This window comes from Cydia amplana, chromosome 20, assembly GCF_948474715.1.
Source record: "Cydia amplana chromosome 20, ilCydAmpl1.1, whole genome shotgun sequence".
Taxonomy (NCBI): Eukaryota; Metazoa; Arthropoda; class Insecta; order Lepidoptera; family Tortricidae; genus Cydia; species Cydia amplana.
Window position 1 is genome coordinate 8,593,814 of NC_086088.1, and position 20,489 is coordinate 8,614,302.

A 20,489-nucleotide genomic window follows, 5' to 3' on the forward strand; every position below is an offset into this window, starting at 1 on the left:
AAAGGGTTTATTTTTTTCTTAGCGGTACTTCTAGAGAGAACCTTGCTCAAGAAAACTTAAGGTCCAATTTAGAAATAGATTCCCAGAAAAAATAAACCCTTTTGAAAAGACACTCCTCCATTAGACTTACAATTAGTAACCCTTTCTGCATCGCAATGTATATTTCTATTTGCACCACAACGTTATTGTCACACGTGGCACTAAACTAGAATCCCTGAGTTTTGCGCGTCTAATACTAACATGTAAAAAACTTCCATCGTGACGCATTTTTGCCATTGTACGACGTCTAAAATCTTAAACCAGCCCTTGGGTAGTAAACAACGATAGATATTGTTGGTCAAACCAGACCAGGAAAACTATACTCATCCTTTTTTCTGGGTGCTAGTACAGTAGCCATCAGATATATCGGAGTGGCCAAGGTGTTCACAAAATCTGAACACGCACTATAACGCCTTGACAATAGAGGCGTGTTCAGATATTTGTGAGCAACTTGGCCGCTCCGATATATTTGATGGCGACTGTACTAGTGTAAGACAAAGACAGTATGATTATCCCTGTCTATGTTTGAAATGAGACCACTGACAATACAACCTCTAGACTGAGCTTAGGCCAATTCTTTCATGAAACCGATGCTACCAAAAATACGGGGGTGCGGGGGGACGAGGTGAGCGAATCGCGTGCCGTGATTGGTCCGTTCAAAGACACGGACCAATCACGGCACGGGATTGATTCGAAGATGGAGTAACGCTACCGTATGTGTGGCAGAGGGGGTAGCGCGACTATGCTATGTCTAGAGGTTGGATTGTTTGTGAATGAGACAGTCCTTTGACAAACTGTACGCGTAACGTTTCGTAGCGTGTGCGGTTATTCGTGCGTCCTCAACATGGAGCTGCGCCGCCACATGATGCGGCACACGGGCCAGCGGCCCTACAAGTGCCGCGTGTGCGACCGACGGTTCGGAGACTTCGGCTCCAGGCAGAAACACGAAAGGCCAGTTTATTTATTAACATACCCCGGGGTTATGGGTTTCGGAATGATTTCGTGTAATTATAAATTAGTTATCAAACTATGAATGAAAAATAAGTAGTAAGCTCCAAATGGGCTTAGTAATGTTAAAGTAGTTTATGTTTTTACAGTTTTTAGTTACCCATTTTTGGGTATCTAAAGTGTCATTCTATGGAACTTACTAACAACTTTAATATGGCGGTTTGTTTACACATAGTTAGCAAGTTCCATAGAATGACACAGTGTAAAACGTTCCAGCACCCAAAACCCCGGTGTATGCTTATTAAAGTTACTGATAACCATTGTAAGTCGATATAAAGCGTGTATGGGAACACAACGTAATGCGGGAAAGTTATTTCCCTTCGCATTCCTATCTTACCCCGTGCTCTGACAGCGTATGTGGCTACTCGTGCGTCATGAAAGAAGCACTTAAGCGGCACATGCTTCGGCACACCGGCGAGCGGCCCTACAAGTGCCGCATATGCGACCGCCGCTTCGGGGACTTCGGCACTAGGCAGAAACACGAGAGGTAACTAACACTCTAACAGTCGTGTGTGATGAGTGAAGCGGTCCTACAAGTGCCGCATATGCGACCGCCGCTTCGGGGACTTCGGCACTAGGCGGAAACACGAGAGGTAACTAACACTCGTGTGTGATGACTGAAGCGGCACTTTACACCGGCGAGCGGCCCTACAAGTGCCGCATATGCGACCGCCGCTTCGGGGAATTCGGCACTAGGCAGAAACACGAGAGGTAACTAACACTCGTGTGTGATGACCGAAGCGGCACTTTACAAAGGCGAGCGGCTCTATAAGTGCCGCATATGCGACCGCCGCTTCGGGGACTTCGGCACTAGGCAGAAACACGAGAGGTAACTAACACTCGTGTGTGATGACTGAAGCGGCACTTTACACCGGCGAGCGGCCCTACAAGTGCCGCATATGCGACCGGCGCTTCGGGGACTTCGGCACTAGGCAGAAACACGAGAGGTAACTAACACTCGTGTGCGATGACCGAAGCGGCACTTTACACCGGCGAGCGGCCCTACAAGTGCCGCATATGCGACCGCCGCTTCGGGGACTTCGGCACTAGGCAGAAACACGAGAGGTAACTAACACTCGTGTGTGATGACCGAAGCGGCACTTTACACCGGCGAGCGGCCCTACAAGTGCCGCATATGCGACCGCCGCTTCGGGGACTTCGGCACTAGGCAGAAACACGAGAGGTAACTAACACTCGTGTGTGATGACCGAAGCGGTTACACCGGCGAGCGGCCCTACAAGTGCCGCATATGCGACCGCCGCTTCGGGGACTTCGGCACTAGGCAGAAACACGAGAGGTAACTAACACTCGTGTGCCGCATATGCGACCGACATTTCAGGGGACTTCCGCACTAAGCAGAAACACTAGACGGAAGTATTTGTTGTTAGTCGTATCATGAAGAAAACTAGTGCAAACCGTCATGTCTAAGGTAAGGAATATTATCCATTTGTAAGACTGTTTTGCCCAAAGTAATGGCTATTATAAGTTGTCGACTTAATTTTATTTCTAATTTTTCCCATTGGAGTGTCAGCATTATGATGGGATCCTTGAGAAATCGAGGCAACTATTCCAATATTAATAGCACATCTTTAATAACTTGAGCATTTCGATGCATTTTAACACGCTTTTATTAGGTCGACCTGTAATGTAACTAACATGTAATGGAATCTTGCAAGTTAAATTTGATCCACTTCCCGGTTTCCGATTGAGTTGAAATTTTGCATGCACATGTAAGTCGGGTGACAATGTGATGGAGACAGGAGGTGGCCATAGGAACTCTGTGATGAAACAACGCAACCTAATTGTGTTAGGGATTTTTAGAATTGTCTCGATGAGTATTAGTTGTCTGTCGTAAGAAAAGTACAGTCAGCGATAAAAGCGTGTAACAAAAATGAAATTTTTGCCAAAAACTTATTTTCATGGAATATAACTGAAAGATGGCATTTTTAAACAATTTTCTGAAGTTAGTTCTTTTTGTGTTAAACACCGACGTATCCATTACATTTAGACACACTGCAAACCGATTGCTTCTTCATGAGAATCGAAATATTCTGTTGATTTTGTCGAATACATTTCCAGTTTATTATAGACAAGAAACTAATAGATTTCTTCACGAACGCAGATTGCACATGGGTGTCCGTCCCTACCAATGCTCTCTGTGCGGCAAGGCGTTCACCTACTCGTACGTGCTGGCTAACCATATGCTAACACATACCGGCGAGAAGAAATATTCGTAAGTATCTATACCTATTATTATTATTGGGGTGGTATCGGGCCTTTGAGTGTCACGTCGACCAAGTATTGATCTATTGTGACGGCCCTTTAAAGTTCATTACTAATGCCCGTTGCATCCAGAAAATTACAGATGCTTTGGGCCGTAACGTTCTGTACCTCATAGGGTTGCAATACATGCCGCCCTAAGTAGGTACTTCTTTTTGACATTAGTGGTCCACAGGAACAGAGAATGTGCATTGCAGTCTCCTCTGACTCCTGGCAGAACCTGCATGTCGCATCTTGTTTCTTGCCAATTTGAAACATGTGCTTGTTCAACTTACAGTGTCCAGTCAGTATTCTAGTCACCGCGCAAGTTTTGTGCCTTTTGAGCCCCAGAAGCTCCTTAGCGATTTTGCTGTTGAACCCTTTGATTAGAGCTTTCGAGTGTACTTGTCCTTTAGCGAACTTCCACCAATCGATTGCTCTCTTTTTTTCTAAGTCGCTGAGCAGAGAATATGCATCCCGTTTTGTGATTCCACAGAACGGTTCTGGGCCGACCAGGGGTGTGTCTGCGCCCTTTCTTGCAAGTTCGTCTGCTTCTTCGTTTCCGTTAATGTCGGAGTGCCCTGGTACCCATCTAAGTGTGACTTTGTTGGAGTTAGCCAGTGCATTTAGGTTTGTTTTACAGTTCTGGACTAGTTTTGAGTTTGACTCAAGGGATTCTAGTGCCAGCAGAGCAGCCTGGCTGTCTGAGTTGATGTAGATATGTTGGTGTCTTAGGTTTCTGTCCAGGTTAATCTCCGCACATTTGTTGATGGCGAAGACTTCTGCCTGGAAGATTGAGGCCTTTGTGCCCATGCTGACGCTAGCTCTGAGCTTAGGTCTCTCACCATAGATCCCACATCCTACATCATTTCCTTTCTTTGAACCATCCGTGTACCAGATGTGGCTTCCCTCTTCAACGTACATTTGGTTGTTAGTCCATTTGTCTCTAGGAGGTATTTCTACTGTGTACAGTTTGGTGAAATGACATTCGGTGTGCGTGTCATCAGTGGGCATGTTAAGGGTTTTATTTGCAAAAACCCAGGCCTTTAGTTTGGCTAATGCTTGGGAGCGCCATTTTGGCCTATTTAGCGTGCATATTCTGTAGACGCACTGCTTGGCCTCCTTTTGCACCTGCAGATGGAGTGGTATAATGTCCAGCAGTGCATCTAGGGCCGCCCCCGGAGTCGAGGAGAAGGCGCCTGTCGCTGTTAAACAAGCCGTGCGTTGCAGGCTGTTTAGAGTTTCTATTGCCGTCTTTTGGTTGGTTTTGTTACACCAGACTGCGGAGGCGTAGGTGATAATTGGCCTCACTACCGCTGTGTATAACCACATAGCAATATTGGGTCTTATGCCCCATCTTGCTCCTGCCATTCGACAGCAAGACCACATGGCCATTTTCGCTTTTTGTATAATATTTCTCAGGTGAGGGTTCCAAGTTAACTTTTGGTCGAAAATAACCCCTAGATACTTGACCTCTTCTGAGAATGGTATTATTTGTCCATTAAGTCTTGGTTCTTTAAGCTTTTCGAGCTTTCGTTTCCTTGTGAATGGTACTAGTACAGTCTTGCTCGGATTAATGGACAATTCATTTTCTCTACACCATTTGAATATTGTGTTTAGAGCTCCTTGCATTAAGTTGGATATTGTGTGGAGGCAAGGGCCTTTGACGATGACTACAAGGTCGTCGGCATATCCTTGTGTGTCAAAGTCTTGGCCTGACATAATTGCAAGAAGTTGGTCCACTACTAGGGTCCATAATAGTGGGGATAAAACTCCTCCTTGTGGGCACCCTTTTGTGGTATAAAATTCATGTTCTGTAGTATGGAGGGTCAGAGTGGCTACTCTGTTAGAGAGCATGCTATGTACCCATCTGGTGGTGGTTTCGTCTACTCCCTTTGACTTCATACCGTTGAGTATGGTCTCTGTGGGCGTATTGTCGAAAGCACCTTCAACATCAAGGAACGCACATAGAGCGGTTTGCTTTTCCTCTAGGGTTTTCTGCACCTTGTCAACCAGGTCAAGTAGGGCAGTCTCCGTAGATTTACCCTTTTGGTAAGCATGTTGGTTTACACTAAGTGGTCTTTCCACCAGGTATTTCGCTCTAATGTGCTGGTCAATGATTCTTTCCATCGTTTTAAGTAAAAACGATGTTAGACTAATAGGTCTGAAGGATTTAGGTTGTGAATAGTCCTTTTTCCCTGCTTTTGGTATGAAGCGTACCTTGACCCTAGTCCATTGATCTGGTATGATTCCCCACGCGAAACTTGCTCGGAATATTCTGACCAGATGCGGGAGGAGGAGGTCTTGTCCTTGCTGTAAAAGCGCTGGAAACACTCCGTCTTCTCCCGCTGATTTAAATGGTTTAAATTTTTCCAATGCCCATTTAATTTTGTTTGGTCTGAAGATATTAGTTGCCAAATTCCAGTCGATATTGCGTGCCCTGTGGATTTGATTATTCCTTTGGGCGCATAACTGTGTGTTACTGGTTGTGTACGAACCGGGGAAGTGGGTGCCTCTGAGCAAGTCTAGAGTTTCCTCTTCTGTGTTCGTAAAAGTGCCATCTGGTCTTTTAAGAAGACCGAGATAGTTCGTCGGTGTCTTTGAGAGTATTTTGTGAATTCGTGCTCCTTTGTGAGTTTGGGCAATCTCTTCACAAAACCTTCTCCATGACCTCCTTTTTGCCTTCCTGATTTGTTTATTATATTCAGTCAGCGCTCTACCATACCTTTTCCACTCATTCGGCGTGGTCGAGTGATTGAATATGCGACGTGTGGACCTACGGAGGTTTTCTAGCCTTTTGTTCCACCACGTTGTTGTGTTAGTAGTTTTAGTCTCTTTCAACGGACAGCTTTGTTCGTAGGCCCTAAGTATGCCTTCAGATATTAGGTTAACTGCTACGTTGAGAGAGTCTGGTGTTTTGACATATTTTGGTACATCCTTTAGACGGTTTTCAAGGTCAGCCTTATAGGCTTCCCATGACGTTTCTTTTGGATTTCTACGCGTTAGTGGTTCCCTATCTAGAGATCCTTTAACACTGAACAAAATATGTCTATGGTCCGACATTGAGTTTTCACTACTGACACGCCAGTCGGCTAGGCAGCTGGCCGCCTTTTCAGTAGCGAAGGTTATATCTAATACTTCTTGCCTAGCTCTGGTTACGAAAGTGGGCGTGTTTCCCTTATTCAACAAGTGCAGACAATTGGTAAAGATAAATTGGGATAGTAACTCACCTCTTTTATTGATTCCAGTGCTCCCCCAGATAGTGTGGTGGGCGTTGGCATCACATCCCACAATAAGTTCCGCCTTTTGTGCCTGAGCGTACTCTAGCACTTTAGTCAGTTCTTCTGTGGGGTCTTGCTTCTCTCCGGGCAGGTAGGCGGAGCAAACTATTACCTTCAGTGCTCCTCTCCCTTTGAGATCGACATAGGCAGCTACTGTATCTTCACTGCATAGCTCTGTAACAGGCAAGAAGTTAATATTTTTGTTAAATACGATGCAGGCTCTCGGTTTAGCACCTTTTTCGTAGTTTAGTACCTTTCCTGCTCTGTTGAGTCCTGTTACCATGGACTTGGTGTTTATCCATGGTTCTTGTATGAGGGCGATGTCCAGGCCATTTTCGCCGAAGAGTTTTTCTACGACCGCTGTGGCCGCTATGGCGTGGTGTAGATTGGCCTGGAGGAACATCATCCCCCTACCCCTGGTAGCGTCTTTATTTGCCACGGCGGTGGGCACTGCTGTGCCCTTGGTGGCCTCCTCCGTCCCCTCTACCCCTTGGGCGGTTTTTGCCCCTGTAGCCTCCCCTGTTGGCGAGAAACCGCTGCAACCCCGAAGATCCTGGAGTGGGATTGGAAGTGGAAGGAGCCGCCCGCTTTGGACCGGAAGGCACCTTTGGGGCGGGTGTTGGGGTTAGGGTGGTGGGTGGGACAGGGTTTGCAGGCTGCGGTGTTGGGTTTTGGGTGGGTTGCGTTCCTGGCTGTTGGGTCTTAGGTTGGCCCTTTAGCCGAAACTGGACCTCCCGGAAACCTAGGTTTGCCTTGAGGCCCTTTTTTTGAAGGTTCTCCACCGACACGTCGTCCAGAGACAGGGTTGCCATAACCCCGCCCTTCTCGACTTTGGTGTGGAGAATCTTCCATAACTCTGTGTGCAGCCCCTGGTTCTGCGCATAGAGTAGAGATAGCGACTGCTTGACCTTGGAGTCGTCTATCTCAGGAATGAACACCATCCCTATATTAGGCTTAGGAAGCTCATTTTCAGGGATGACCCCGAGGTTGGCTTCCGGCCATGGTTTTAGGGTTGTTGTTATTTCCTCAAGCCAGGCTTTGGATCTTTGGTCACTGCATGTAATGAGTAACCAGCCTGGCTTGTATGCGTAACCCTTAAACTTTGGTCCCTCATCCATCTCCAGAGTCGCAATCTTTTGCAAGATGGTGTTGCATAGGGACCCCATTTGCGCGACATTCATCGGCTTGGAGTCCTTGATTCCGACCCGGACTTGGCTAAGGACCTCGTTGTACGGTTGTGGGGGTTGGGTTTGGGTTGGAGGGCTCTCACTCACCTTTGGGTTTTTGCTGGCGTTACCCTGCGGCGATTTCTCCTCCGAGCGCGGCCGTTTGGCCGATTTCGGCTCAGGTTTGGAGCGTGAGGACCCGAACTTGTGCCCCATCTTTTTAAGTTCCGCAAAGCTCTTTGCGGACAGTTGTAGCGCTTCCTCGTGCGCAACTCCAAGTCCTCTAAGAGCTTTGTAGCGGCCCTTCGCAGAGCCCGCCAATTTCTTGACGGACTTGCGTGTGTCAGGGTTGGGAGCCTCCGTTGGGTTGTTTGGGCAATGAATATCGCTCCTTTCAACCGTGTCGGCGCTCTCCACTCCCTCCATTGCTTGCTCCGATGTTTGGACAGAATCTTCCGCACCTACCATCAGGGGCATTAGTTCCTGGCATAGGCCTTATCTATACCTAAGGGCCACCCTACATCTAGCGTCTTTCGAGCGTCGGCGTCTCGTCGGCGTCTACAACTCTATGGCCCTGCTCGACGCAACGTCGACGCAACGTCGACGCAACTGCGCAGCGACGTCATTTTCCATAGCGCTTACCGACGCCAACGCCCGAAAGACGCTAGATGTGGGGTGGCCCTAATTTCTCACTCACCGTTTCATTATATTATTTTCTCAGAAATATTACTTCGTAACTAAGGTAAGGACCTATGATGGGTAATTTTTATAAGCCCATATAATTTTTTTGCCATCTTTTGTATTACAAACGTTGCTCTCATATACGGTACGCCATAACCCCTAAAGTTTGGATTCCTCCGAAAACGGTGCCGTTATATGACGGCCGTCATATAGCGGCCGCAAAAGACGGCCGTCTTTACGGTGGCGACATGTGGAAAGTACCACGGCGTCATAACACACCGTCATCCACCAAGGTCAAAGCGGCAAATTTGAAAAATGTAGGCGCGATGAGATACGTCCCTTAGAAAATTTGAATTTCGCGCCTTTTCCTACTGACAAGATTTGCTTGATCATCTATAATTTACTTGGAGGATGAAATATCATCAGAAGAGGAAAATAATCGTAGTACGGAATCATTTATTCAAATCTCGTGTCATTTATTTAAAATGGCGTCACCGCTATCTAATAAAACGTTCACGAAACTATCGACACCGTCATGACGGCCGTCATCTTACGTTACGTTGACAATCAACGTAACGTAACGCTGTCTAGGAAACCGCGCCATCTTGTTTACATAGACAACGTTCTAGTGACGTCAGTCAACGCTATATAGCGGCCGTAATATGACGGCACCGTTTTCGGAGGAATCCAAAGCTTGAGCCCGTTCACACAGTCTCCGTAATTACGGTACACGTAAATTCGCAGTGTGGTATACTGCGCTAGTCTGAATACTGTGTCATATGTGAAGTCGCTCATACAACTCCATACGCCATCAATGAAAAAAAACGTATACGATAAAACGGAACAGTAAAACGGAGACCCTGTGTGAACGGGCTGTAAGCTACGTTTTATTGAACTTTGTACGTCTTTCGTGCAATTTGGAATCATCATTTTAGCTATCTTAAAGGGGCCCACAGATTACCAGTGCGCCGGACGATATCAGCCTGCCAGTTGTTCGAAACTATCACCTTTAACCGCGTTTTTGCGTTTAACCAGGCGTGTCTCACTCCGCGATTTCGTCGCTTTGCTACAGGTAGCTAAAAGTACATCCTTTCCGGCCCCAGTTTTGGGGAAAGCCATAAGCCGCGCGTGGCGCTGTCGCCACCTAGCGGCCATATCTGTGCTGATCGTAACAAACGCGTTTTGTTAGAGAGTGAGTCTTCTGTACTTAGTACTATTATTTATTCTGTGGTTTAACTGACAGGCGGATATCGTCCGGCGAACTGGTAATCTGTGGGCCCCTTTATACCTCCAAACGTTTCTGTAATTTTCTAAAACCCCGTTTATTTTTCAGTTGCGAACCATGCAGCAAGAAGTTCACAAAAGCCCACCACCTTAAATACCACAACAAGGTGCACCACCAGGAGCTGTACATCCAGCAACAGCTAGAGCTGGAAGCCAAGAAGATCAGACAGCAGATCAATGTGTCCGGTCTGTCTGGCGTTCTCTCCGGACAGATTGTAGATGGCGCCCTGCAGCTCATACAGACTCCGGAGGAAGGTGTGTAACATGAGCTGTACTCCAGCAACAGCTGGCAGCCAAGAGCAGACAGCAGATCACCGTGTCCGGTCTGTCTGGCGTTCTCTCCGGACAGATTGTAGATGGCGCCCTGCAGCTCATACAGACTCCTGAGGAAGGTGTGTAACAACATGAACTATACTCCAGCAATAGCTGGCAGCCAAGATCAGACAGCAGATCACCGTGTCCGGTCTGTCTGGCGTTCTCTCCGGACAGATTGTAGATGGCGCCCTGCAGCTCATACAGACTCCTGAGGAAGGTGTGTAACAACATGAACTATACTCCAGCAACAGCTGGCAGCCAAGAGCAGACAGCAGATCAACGTGTCCGGTCTGTCTGGCGTTCTCTCCGGACAGATTGTAGACGGAGCGTTGCAGCTCATACAGACTCCGGAGGAAGGTGTGTAACAACATGAACTATACTCCAGCAACAGCTGGCAGCCAAGAGCAGACAGCAGATCAACGTGTCCGGTCTGTCTGGCGTTCTCTCCGGACAGATTGTAGACGGAGCGTTGCAGCTCATACAGACTCCGGAGGAAGGTATGTAACAACATGAACTGTACTCCAGCAATAGCTGGAAGCCAAGAGCAGACAGCAGATCAACGTGTCCGGTCTGTCTGGCGTTCTCTCCGGACAGATTGTAGATGGCGCCCTGCAGCTCATACAGACTCCGGAGGAAGGTGTGTAACAACATGAACTATACTCCAGCAACAGCTGGCAGCCAAGAGCAGACAGCAGATCACCGTGTCCGGTCTGTCTGGCGTTCTCTCCGGACAGATTGTGGACGGAGCGTTGCAGCTCATACAGACTCCGGAGGAAGGTGTGTAACAACATGAACTGTACTCCAGTAACAGCTGGAAGACAACATCAGACAGCAGGTCAACGTGTCCGGTCTGTCTGGCGTTCTCTCCGGACAGATTGTGGACGGAGCGTTGCAGCTCAAACAGACTCCGGAGGAAGGTGTGTAACAACATGAACTGTACTCCAGTAACAGCTGGAAGACAACATCAGACAGCAGGTCAACGTGTCCGGTCTGTCTGGCGTTCTCTCCGGACAGATTGTGGACGGAGCGTTGCAGCTCATACAGACTCCGGAGGAAGGTGTGTAACAACATGAACTGTACTCCAGCAACAGCTGGCAGCCAACAGCAGACAGCAGATCAACGTGTCCGGTCTGTCTGGCGTTCTCTCCGGACAGATTGTGGACGGAGCGTTGCAGCTCATACAGACTCCGGAGGAAGGTGTGTAACAACATGAACTGTACTCCAGCAATAGCTGGAAGCCAGGAGCAGACAGCAGATCAACGTGTCCGGTCTGTCTGGCGTTCTCTCCGGACAGATTGTAGATGGCGCCCTGCAGCTCATACAGACTCCGGAGGAAGGTGTGTAACAACATGAACTGTACTCCAGAAACAGCTGGAAGACAAAATCAGACAGCAGATCAACGTGTCCGGTCTGTCTGGCGTTCTCTCCTGACAGATTGTAGATGGCGCCCTGCAGCTCATACAGACTCCTGAGGAAGGTATGTAACAACATGAACTGTACTCCAGAAACAGCTGGAAGACAAAATCAGACAGCAGATCAACGTGTCCGGTCTGTCTGGCGTTCTCTCCTGACAGATTGTAGATGGCGCCCTGCAGCTCATACAGACTCCGGAGGAAGGTGTGTAACAACATGAACTGTACTCCAGAAACAGCTGGAAGACAAAATCAGACAGCAGATCAACGTGTCCGGTCTGTCTGGCGTTCTCTCCTGACAGATTGTAGATGGCGCCCTGCAGCTCATACAGACTCCGGAGGAAGGTGTGTAACAACATGAACTGTACTCCAGCAACAGCTGGAAGCCAAGAGCAGACAGCAGATCACCGTGTCCGGTCTGTCTGGCGTTCTCTCCAGACAGATGTAGATGGCAGCACTGCAGCTTTTAACACATTCAGTGCCGAAACCCCGACTATCGGGTATTTTATGATTTCGTTCCCCTGGCCTGCCGGACGACCCGATAGTCGGGATCGTGGTACTACAGCTTTATATGACGAAATTTTTGTGGCCTAGCGCGGATGTTTTGTTTGGCTGGGTGGCAAAAGGAAGGTTATATAATATCTTGTATACTATGTATTAGAAGAAATTAAATTATTTTCAGAAAATATTTTAATTTGTTTTTATTTCAAGTAGACACACTACTATAATTTTATAAACTTTAAATAAATGTCATATACTAAGAAAAAGTGACCAAGGCCTCCAGTGCCTCAGGCTGGAATCGAACCAGCGTCCTCTGCTATCGCGGCAGGTGCCTGTGCCATTCGGCCACTGGGCCACAGCGGCATAGGTCGAATTTTTCCAAGTATATGCACTTCTTACTGAAGGCTTATGGCGCCCCCTGGCCACCTCTAAGGTAGAACAGTATGGTTCGACCTTTCTAATTGGATCATCTCAGGTGATACCGAGTTAGCGAGAGAGATGGCGCTGCCAATCAATGTATTAGAACAAATTAAATTATTTTCAGAAAATATTTTAATTTGTTTTTATTTCAAGTAGACACCCTACTATAATTTACTGATAGCAGAGGACGCTGGTTCGATTCCAGCCTGGGGCACTGGAGGCCTTGGTTACTTTTTCTTAGTATATGACATTTATTTAAAGTTTATCTTGTATACTGTTACAAAAGCAAACAATTTACGCAACGACATATTATAAGTAATAATGAATTTAATGACAATTGACATAATTCAGATTTTTGAGGCAATCTTGTACATTCTAGACCTGTCGATACATTGTATTGTATACTTCGTCGTCAGATGGAGAGCAGGAGCTGCAGATGCACGTTGTGGAGGAGGCCAATTCGGACAGCGAGGCCAAGGAGACCGACCGGGCCGTCGCGGGCATGCAAGCGGTACGTTTATAATAGTAGTGGAGACGGGTCTGTTTAACCCTTAAATACATGATTTTTTCGTTTTGCCCGAAATTAATATATATATCACATAATTGTTTGCCGTTTCTAGGAAAAATAGTAAAAAAAATATATCATCGATTTTCACTGGGAAATCAGTGTTAAAAGTTGTATAGTCTAATTCATATTTTTGGAAATATATAGCTATTAGTAAGGGGTATAGGAAAAATCTTAACTGCCGACAGAAAGGTACACTATTTGTGATGTTCCTATGATAAAATTTGTAAATATAAAATAATTACAAACCCCGAAAAATCTGCCCAAAATCACATACTAAAAATCATCAACTTCCAGGTTTTTCCAAGTTTTCCGACATTTCGTCTATAAACAAATGTAACTTTTATAAATTAAAATACTGCGTAAATTTATGTAATAATTCGGAAAATTTATTAGTTTTACTATTGAAATAATATACAAGAACAAATAGAATTTGTTTAATAATGCATAACATTTGATGTTTATGTTGTGTGTATAAATGCATCACTATGCATTTAAGGGTTAAGCTAACACGAATATATTTAGTAACTTTATTTTTTAATTTAATTGCAGTGAGACGCCTCATTCGGTTCTCGTATGTTTTTTTTTCTCGTAATGTGTTAATCATACAGGATTCTGACTCTTGGAGACCCTATACATCTCTAAGGATAATTTGATAAACTATGTTATTTTTTAGTTCTGACACTTAGAGACATTTACACCTCTAAATAAGTTTAATTTTTTTTTTTCCATGTATCTGTTTTGTTTTTATTTTAATATTATTATTATAGTTTTTTTATGTAATTCGACATTAAGAGACCTTATACATCTCTAAGTAATTGTATTACGTTAGTTTGATTTGGTAGTTGTAGGTGTATTTAATAATTGTTGATGTATTATTCTCTTTATTTACTTGAACTCTCTAGGCTAGGTGATTTATAATATGAATATAAAAGTAAAATATAAAAACACTTACAAAACAATAAAAAATACATATAAACACATTATAAAAAACCTAACCTAGGGTGCCGCCAGCAGCGGGGCAAGGCCCAAGCTGCCGGTGGTCAGGGCCGCAGAGAGAGGAACCGGCGGACTATCCGCGCCGTGTCCAAGATCACCGCCTTCTGCATCTGGCCCTTGATCCAACCACCTAGCGAGAGTCTCTCAAGATGTTGGTCGAGACTCTTCGCTATTAGACCGTTCGCTGAAACAACTATCGGGACAATGATCGTCGAATCAACATCCCACATGGCGGTTATCTCGTGAGCCAAGTCTAGGTACTTACTGCACGGCTAGCACATGATTACCCGCGGGATAGCTCGCGCCGCGAGAGACGGCAGTCGCCCGTCACAAATTTCTATCTCTATCTGTCAATTCCTCGATTTTGGCAGCATGAGTTCGCACATCGAGAAAAGAGTTCCACGAGAGAGAGAGCCATCCCGCGCGCGACTTAGCCAATGTGGCCATTTATACATGGAACAAACTTTTCATTCGTGGCAACACCGAATCGGTAAAATAATAATCGGATAAGTAATGAATAGTCAGCCTTAGAAACGGAGCGTCCCTAGTCACGATAACTTTGTCTCTTTCTCGCAGTATGAAGAATAAGAAATAGCAAATATTATTTTTAAGTCGAAAATGTCAGTGTCAATACTGTCAATCAAAATTTGATTCGCTTTGTCGTTACAAGTTGGGATATATTATTATAATTATCTAAAGATTACCTACCTAATCATTAAAATACAACTCCTTACGAATAATTGGCGTTTTGTTAAAAGTTTTGGCTAACAAAATACCATCTTTACGAAGAAGTCAAGTTGTAAGTACGTACACAATTCAATCTTCATAAAGCTCTTTTCCGTTGTCTTTTGCAAAAAAATTACATTCCTTTTAAATCTTATTTACAGACTAAATATCTTATGCTAATCCCCGACATATCTCCCTTATGGCTTCGAAGATAGATTGAATGATAATCATGCACAAGCCTGTCATCAAACACGGAGGTATTCTCTACACCTAAGCATGCTGCTGCTAACCGCAGCCCTCCTGCCATCACGGAGGACATAGAAGGGCTCAAGTTGGGAACCTACTCCGTGCAAGGACAGTCGAGTGTTGATAACACTTCTCAAATAATGTGACTTTTAAATAAATACTACCAAAAACTTTAAATGATTTTATTTACTTTGACCTTTTTGAGATAGGTACTCAGATACGATAGGTACGATTCGTCGGAGTCGGAGCGCATTTCTCATTTGTATGCCCAAAGCCGGTCGGCTGCTTGCGGATCGGATGGCTCCGGACGGATTCTATCGCTTCTGCCACACATTATGTAATAGGTACACTGAAAAAGCACTCCGGCGCGGCCCAACTCTAGCCGGTCGGTGGGAATCGTAACTTAAGGATTAGGCTAGTACCAACTCGTACACTACAAAGTAAGTATTACGGCTGTGGTCTTCTGTGAGGTGGAGGTTGAGTTGAGCTGCCAGATTCATTATTTGCATTCTTTGTGGAATGATGTTTCACAAAATTTCGTCTAAATCGGTTCGGCGGATTAAGCGTCAAGAGGTAGCGTATAGTCAGCAGCAATAGTTGCTAAGCGGGCGAGGTGTTCAAAATTACCTTGACGCGCTCTTATTCTCTTAACAATAAAGTCGCGTCAAGATCATTTTGAACACCTCGCCCGCTTAGCAACTATTGCTGCTGACTGTACATAGGTACATATTTACTTTTGCATTTACTTATTATAAGTAAGGTTGATCGCAATATTCAGGTCGGGATTGTGTTGTTTATATCCCGCAATGAATGGAAACACCTAAGGAGCGACATAATATAGGTTGTCAACAATAATTGCATGTAAAAATACGCGTGTAAGTAAATATAACGGGTTAGCACTGATTGATAGCACGTAATTGTTTCGCGGATTAGCAATGTACTATTTTTGTATCAATTATTTATGTTTCTATTAATTATCCCCCAGTCAATTCGCCACCAAAGGTTTGCTTTGTTGATGAGGTCGTGGTCGTACAATCTTAGGCTTAGATTTTTTTCTGTCGGATTTTCGTTTAACTTAAGAGAACAAACAAGTCATTGTGAAAAAATATAATCATTTTGATATTAATGGCATGATCATGAAACTCAAGATTCAAATTATACTTAAACAAAAAAGTGTTGTAGTATGAAATAAATATAAAATATGGAAAATTATCTTTCTTTTAGAACAAAAGTCAACAAAACTTCGACCAAATGCGCTTGTCGCGACCCTCTAGCCTCGAAGACAATTTCTCTCATTTTGACGTTCAAACGCGGGACATTTTGTCTCCCATAGTACACTCGTGCTACGATTTTCGAGAGTATCCCGCGTGGAACTGTCAAACGACAAAATTATGTCGCTTTGACATTTGTCCGCGAGACAGCGGGTTGTCGCGCGGTTCTTATGCTACCGATTCGCGAGAGAGCTCTATGTCGCGGCATTTTCTCGCCTGTCGACTGTCGCGCCCATCATGTGCTAGCCGTGCTGGACTTGTCCTTCTCGGCTTTCACGAGATTCTCATCATGGGGGATGGTGATGTCAACGAGCACGGCCCGGCGTTGCGCTCGATCTATTATCACAATGTCAGGCTTATTGGCTACAATAGTCCTGTCAGTGATGATAGATCGATCCCAATAGAGCGTGGCACGACCATTCTCGAGAACAGGCGCAGGTAAGTACTTGTAGTACGGTACTTCGCGGTCCACAAGGCCGTATAGAAGAGCAAGCTGCTGGTGAATAATCCTGGCTACGAGATTATGTCTGTGCAAGTACTCGCCGTTAGCAAGATGAGAGCAACCGGAAATGATATGCCTGAGTGACTCTCCGGGACGGCGGCATGCCCGACAAATGTCGACCGTACCGTCCTTCAGGATATATTTCCGATAGTTGTTCGTCATCATTACTTCGTCCGCAATTGCACAGGCAAAACCCTCGGTTTCTCCGAAGAGGTCCCCGAATCGTAACCAGTTCACCGACGCGAGCAGGTCCACATCGGGTCCCGTGAGGGCCTTGTAGAACCGCCCGTGTAGCACCTTACTCTCCCATGCCGCCTTGCGATCCGCAGTACTTAGTACCACAGGTTTGCGCCAGTTCTCGTTTGCCAAGGAGAGCGGCGTGAGGTTCCTGTCTACTGCCACCACATCACGATGCATCCCACACTCGTTGTTAAGGAAATAATTCCTGAGATTGTACACCTCGCGGTTGTGGAGATCCTTGGCGTTTAGGAAGCCTCGGCCTCCACATTTCCGTGGGATGTACAATCTCATGACTGACGAGCGTGGGTGTAGCATACGATGTGCGGTGAGCAATGATCGGACCCTTATTATTATTATTATTTTGCTTGTATGTAAATTCAATGTTGACGTGTAAAAGTGCCCTTGTGGCCTATTTGCTGAATAAATGTTGAAGTTGAAGTACATTATTGTCGAGGTTCGGAAGTAGCTACTTGCTGGCTGAGGATTCGTTTTAAACGGACGACCTTGGGAGTTTGAATCCGAAGCCAGCAAGTAGCCTTCCAACCGAGTCATATATAGTGCTTTTCTCAAAAATGGTGCAAGAAATAGAAATTATTTACCGGAGCAACGGTCTAATTATCACAGAAAAAAGTAAAACCATTGAAAATATTTGCATTGCCGCCTTTAAAAAAAAAGAAGTGTATTTTTCTGCTGAAAATACGCCAACCTATTTGAGACACCTAAATAGTCGCGGTACCAACATTATAATAATAAGTGCTGATCATCTGTTTGGCTGTTTAATTGGACCTATGCATTCATTTGATATGGCCATTTCAACTTTTAAAAAGTTTGGAACTCGTTAAATAATGGAATTTGTATGCAACATTGCAGTCCCGAAATCGAGTCTGCAATGTTTTTAACTTTTTAATTTTTGGACTGACCATAAACTACGCACTTCGCGACCAATTTTTTAACCGGCAACGTCGACTTTGCCGTCCATTTTTGAGAAAATAAATAATATAAATGACGGATGCATGAGCGATGGCGGGTGGGCTTAGTACCTCGATGTATTACTTTACAGCCAAAATAGTATGTTTCAGAATAATCCTTCAGGTATAAGCCTTCAGGAACGTGGCGAATTAGGCATGAGGTTGGCTAACGTCCGATCTCTAGCGCGGTCCGATCAATTCTGCCCGCGGAGTCAAGCCTCCGCGTCAAGTTGGCAAACCTGCCCGACCAGTCTACCAACCAAAACAACAAAAATGCCACACCTCGTACCTACCTTCACCCAAGTTAAACTACTTGACGTTCCAAAGCCTTCTGCCTGTCATCTAAGTTCAACAATACGCCAAAAGATGGCGTTACTCTACGCAACTATTATTCCGTTACAACCAAGTATCACGTAGCCAACATTGCTAATCGATTTTATACGGGCGTCTAAAACTATGAACTGTAACGCTGCAATACGTCCTTTTGGAGTCACGCCGCGACATAAATAAATATTATAGGACATTCTTACACAGATTGACTAAGTCCCACAGTAAGCTCAAGAAGGCTTGTGTTGTGGGTACTAAGACAACGATATATGTAATATACAAATACATAAATACATAGAAAACACCCAAGACTCAGGAACAAATATCTGTGCTCATCACACAAATAAATGTCCTTAACTGAATTCGAACCCAGGACCGCGGCTTCACAGGCAGGGTCACTACCCACTAGGCCAGACCAGTCGTCACAGATATAGACGACCTGTGCTCGACATGCTAATGCCGAATTGTTGACACCCTGCTGTCACCTCTATTGCCAATATTACATCATATACTAGCGACCCGCCCCGGCTTCGCACGGATTAACAAATTATACATAAACCTTCCTCTTGAATCACTCTATTTAAAAAACCGCATCAAAATCCGTTGCGTAGTTTTAACACGTTGCCTGTGTACCTAGGAACCAGAAATTGAGTCCTCACGTGCAACGTGTTTTTTGTCAAAAGGTTCATAGCCAGTATGTGCATGCAAATAAAAAAGACCTAGCTCACACGTGTAAATTTTGGCAATGCTTTAAGTTTATATGGGGTCGTGCATCATTAGTGGTAAAATGCTACACATATGACGTATGCACAGGGAAAATTTTGGCAATGCTTAAGTTTATATGGAGTCGTGCATCATTAGTGGTGCATGCACGTATCATATGTACCCTAAAATGCTACACATATGATGCATGCACAGGGAACGTGTTAAAGATCTAAGCATACATAGGGACAGACAGCGGGGAGCGACTTTGTTTTATACTATGTATTTAGTGATTACAGTGTTTGTTACAGGTGGTGTTAGACAGCGAATTCTCTATGGAAGAAGACGACAAGACACAATAGAATACAGAACATAGAATCACTGTAGGTAATGTTAAATAATCTGTTAGTTAGACATAATACAAGTGAAGCCCCGTCGTATACACGCAACCATGAAGTTGTAGCCAATTATTTTCATTGGATATATTATTGAATAGGCTACATGACTAATTTTTTTTATGGTATCAATCGATCGGGTTTGCTTATAGGATCAAATGTCTATATGGGACCCATTGCATTAAAGTAACACAAAAGTCAGAAATTGTAGTCAAAGTCCGACAGTCGCACTTCACTCGCGAAACGCCCTATACAAAACGGCCAGAGGCCGTGACGTCATCGCCCACGTTGTAGTATGGACAAAACAAGAAAATTGCGTTTTTGTCGGTGAAATATTGCGTTTATGTATTACAATTTTTTTTTTGGTGAAATGTAAGGAATCGAATGGTACCCTTACTTTTATCGTTTTTGGAAGTAAAAAAAAACTTAAATTTTGAAACTTTCAGGTCCTGTATTTTTGTAATTTTTCAATATTTTATTTTATTATCCACATTATTGTGATAAATTACTCGTTTGCTATCTATTTTACTAGATTTTGTTATAAAATTCAACATGTGTCAACATCCCTATTTCCTCACATGATGGCCAAGATTTAGAGGGCCTCCCGCGAACTACGTTCGACGTGTTGCCTCCTTGTACGGTAATCCGTCTGACCACTACAGTAATCGGGTTATTCCCACTAGTTACCATCAAGTTGTTACCAGTGGTAACTACTGGGATTTTTTTTCCCACATTTTACCACTGGTAAAATTATTCCCAGTAGTTACCACCAAAATTTTGTTAGGGTTAAATACTAATAAAAACAGTATAAATAGTATAGTATAAATATAGAGTGATTTAATAAATAATTATAAGTCGATTCGTGTTTGAGTAAACTGCCTTAAAAGTAACCAAAAATATTGAAACAGTTTAACCGGTACTAGTACAAAAACTGTAATATATGTAAGGATAAATGTAATAATCCATTTAGATTATTTTTCAAGTGATTTTATTAAGCAATTCAAAATCACTATATTTATACTATACTATTTATACTGTTCTTATTAGTATATAACTCTAACAAAATTGTGGTGGTAAAAGGTGGGAAAAAAGTTCCCAGTAGTTACCACTGGTAACAACTTGGTGGTAACTAGTGGGAATAACCCCAGTAATCTGTAGGACAGAACTAAATAAATTCAGGTC

The 20,489-nt window shown here is 44.4% G+C and overlaps 3 protein-coding genes across 3 annotated transcripts in view; 2 read left to right on the plus strand and 1 right to left on the minus strand.

The window, feature by feature from the left end:
• LOC134657556 (zinc finger protein 394-like) overlaps nucleotides 1-19,390 on the plus strand; it is a 35,876-nt gene extending 16,486 nt beyond the window's left edge. Inside the window, exons 8-12 of the mRNA XM_063513133.1 lie at nucleotides 856-990; nucleotides 3,170-3,280; nucleotides 9,768-9,973; nucleotides 12,783-12,877; nucleotides 19,224-19,390. Of these exons, the coding sequence (XP_063369203.1) occupies nucleotides 856-990; nucleotides 3,170-3,280; nucleotides 9,768-9,973; nucleotides 12,783-12,877; nucleotides 19,224-19,274 (598 nt within the window). The 3' untranslated portion in view covers nucleotides 19,275-19,390. The remainder of the gene's footprint in view (nucleotides 1-855; nucleotides 991-3,169; nucleotides 3,281-9,767; nucleotides 9,974-12,782; nucleotides 12,878-19,223) is intronic.
• Nucleotides 1-20,489, plus strand: part of LOC134657447 (uncharacterized) — a 264,724-nt gene that overhangs the window by 34,928 nt on the left and 209,307 nt on the right. The window lies entirely within an intron of this gene.
• On the minus strand, nucleotides 3,316-7,145 carry LOC134657652 (uncharacterized). Its single transcript, XM_063513213.1, has 2 exons — nucleotides 6,546-7,145; nucleotides 3,316-3,926 (listed from the first exon to the last, which is right to left on the minus strand). Exons 1-2 carry the CDS (start codon nucleotides 6,991-6,993, stop codon nucleotides 3,370-3,372), a joined length of 1,005 nt encoding a protein of 334 aa, XP_063369283.1. The 5' UTR covers nucleotides 6,994-7,145; the 3' UTR covers nucleotides 3,316-3,369.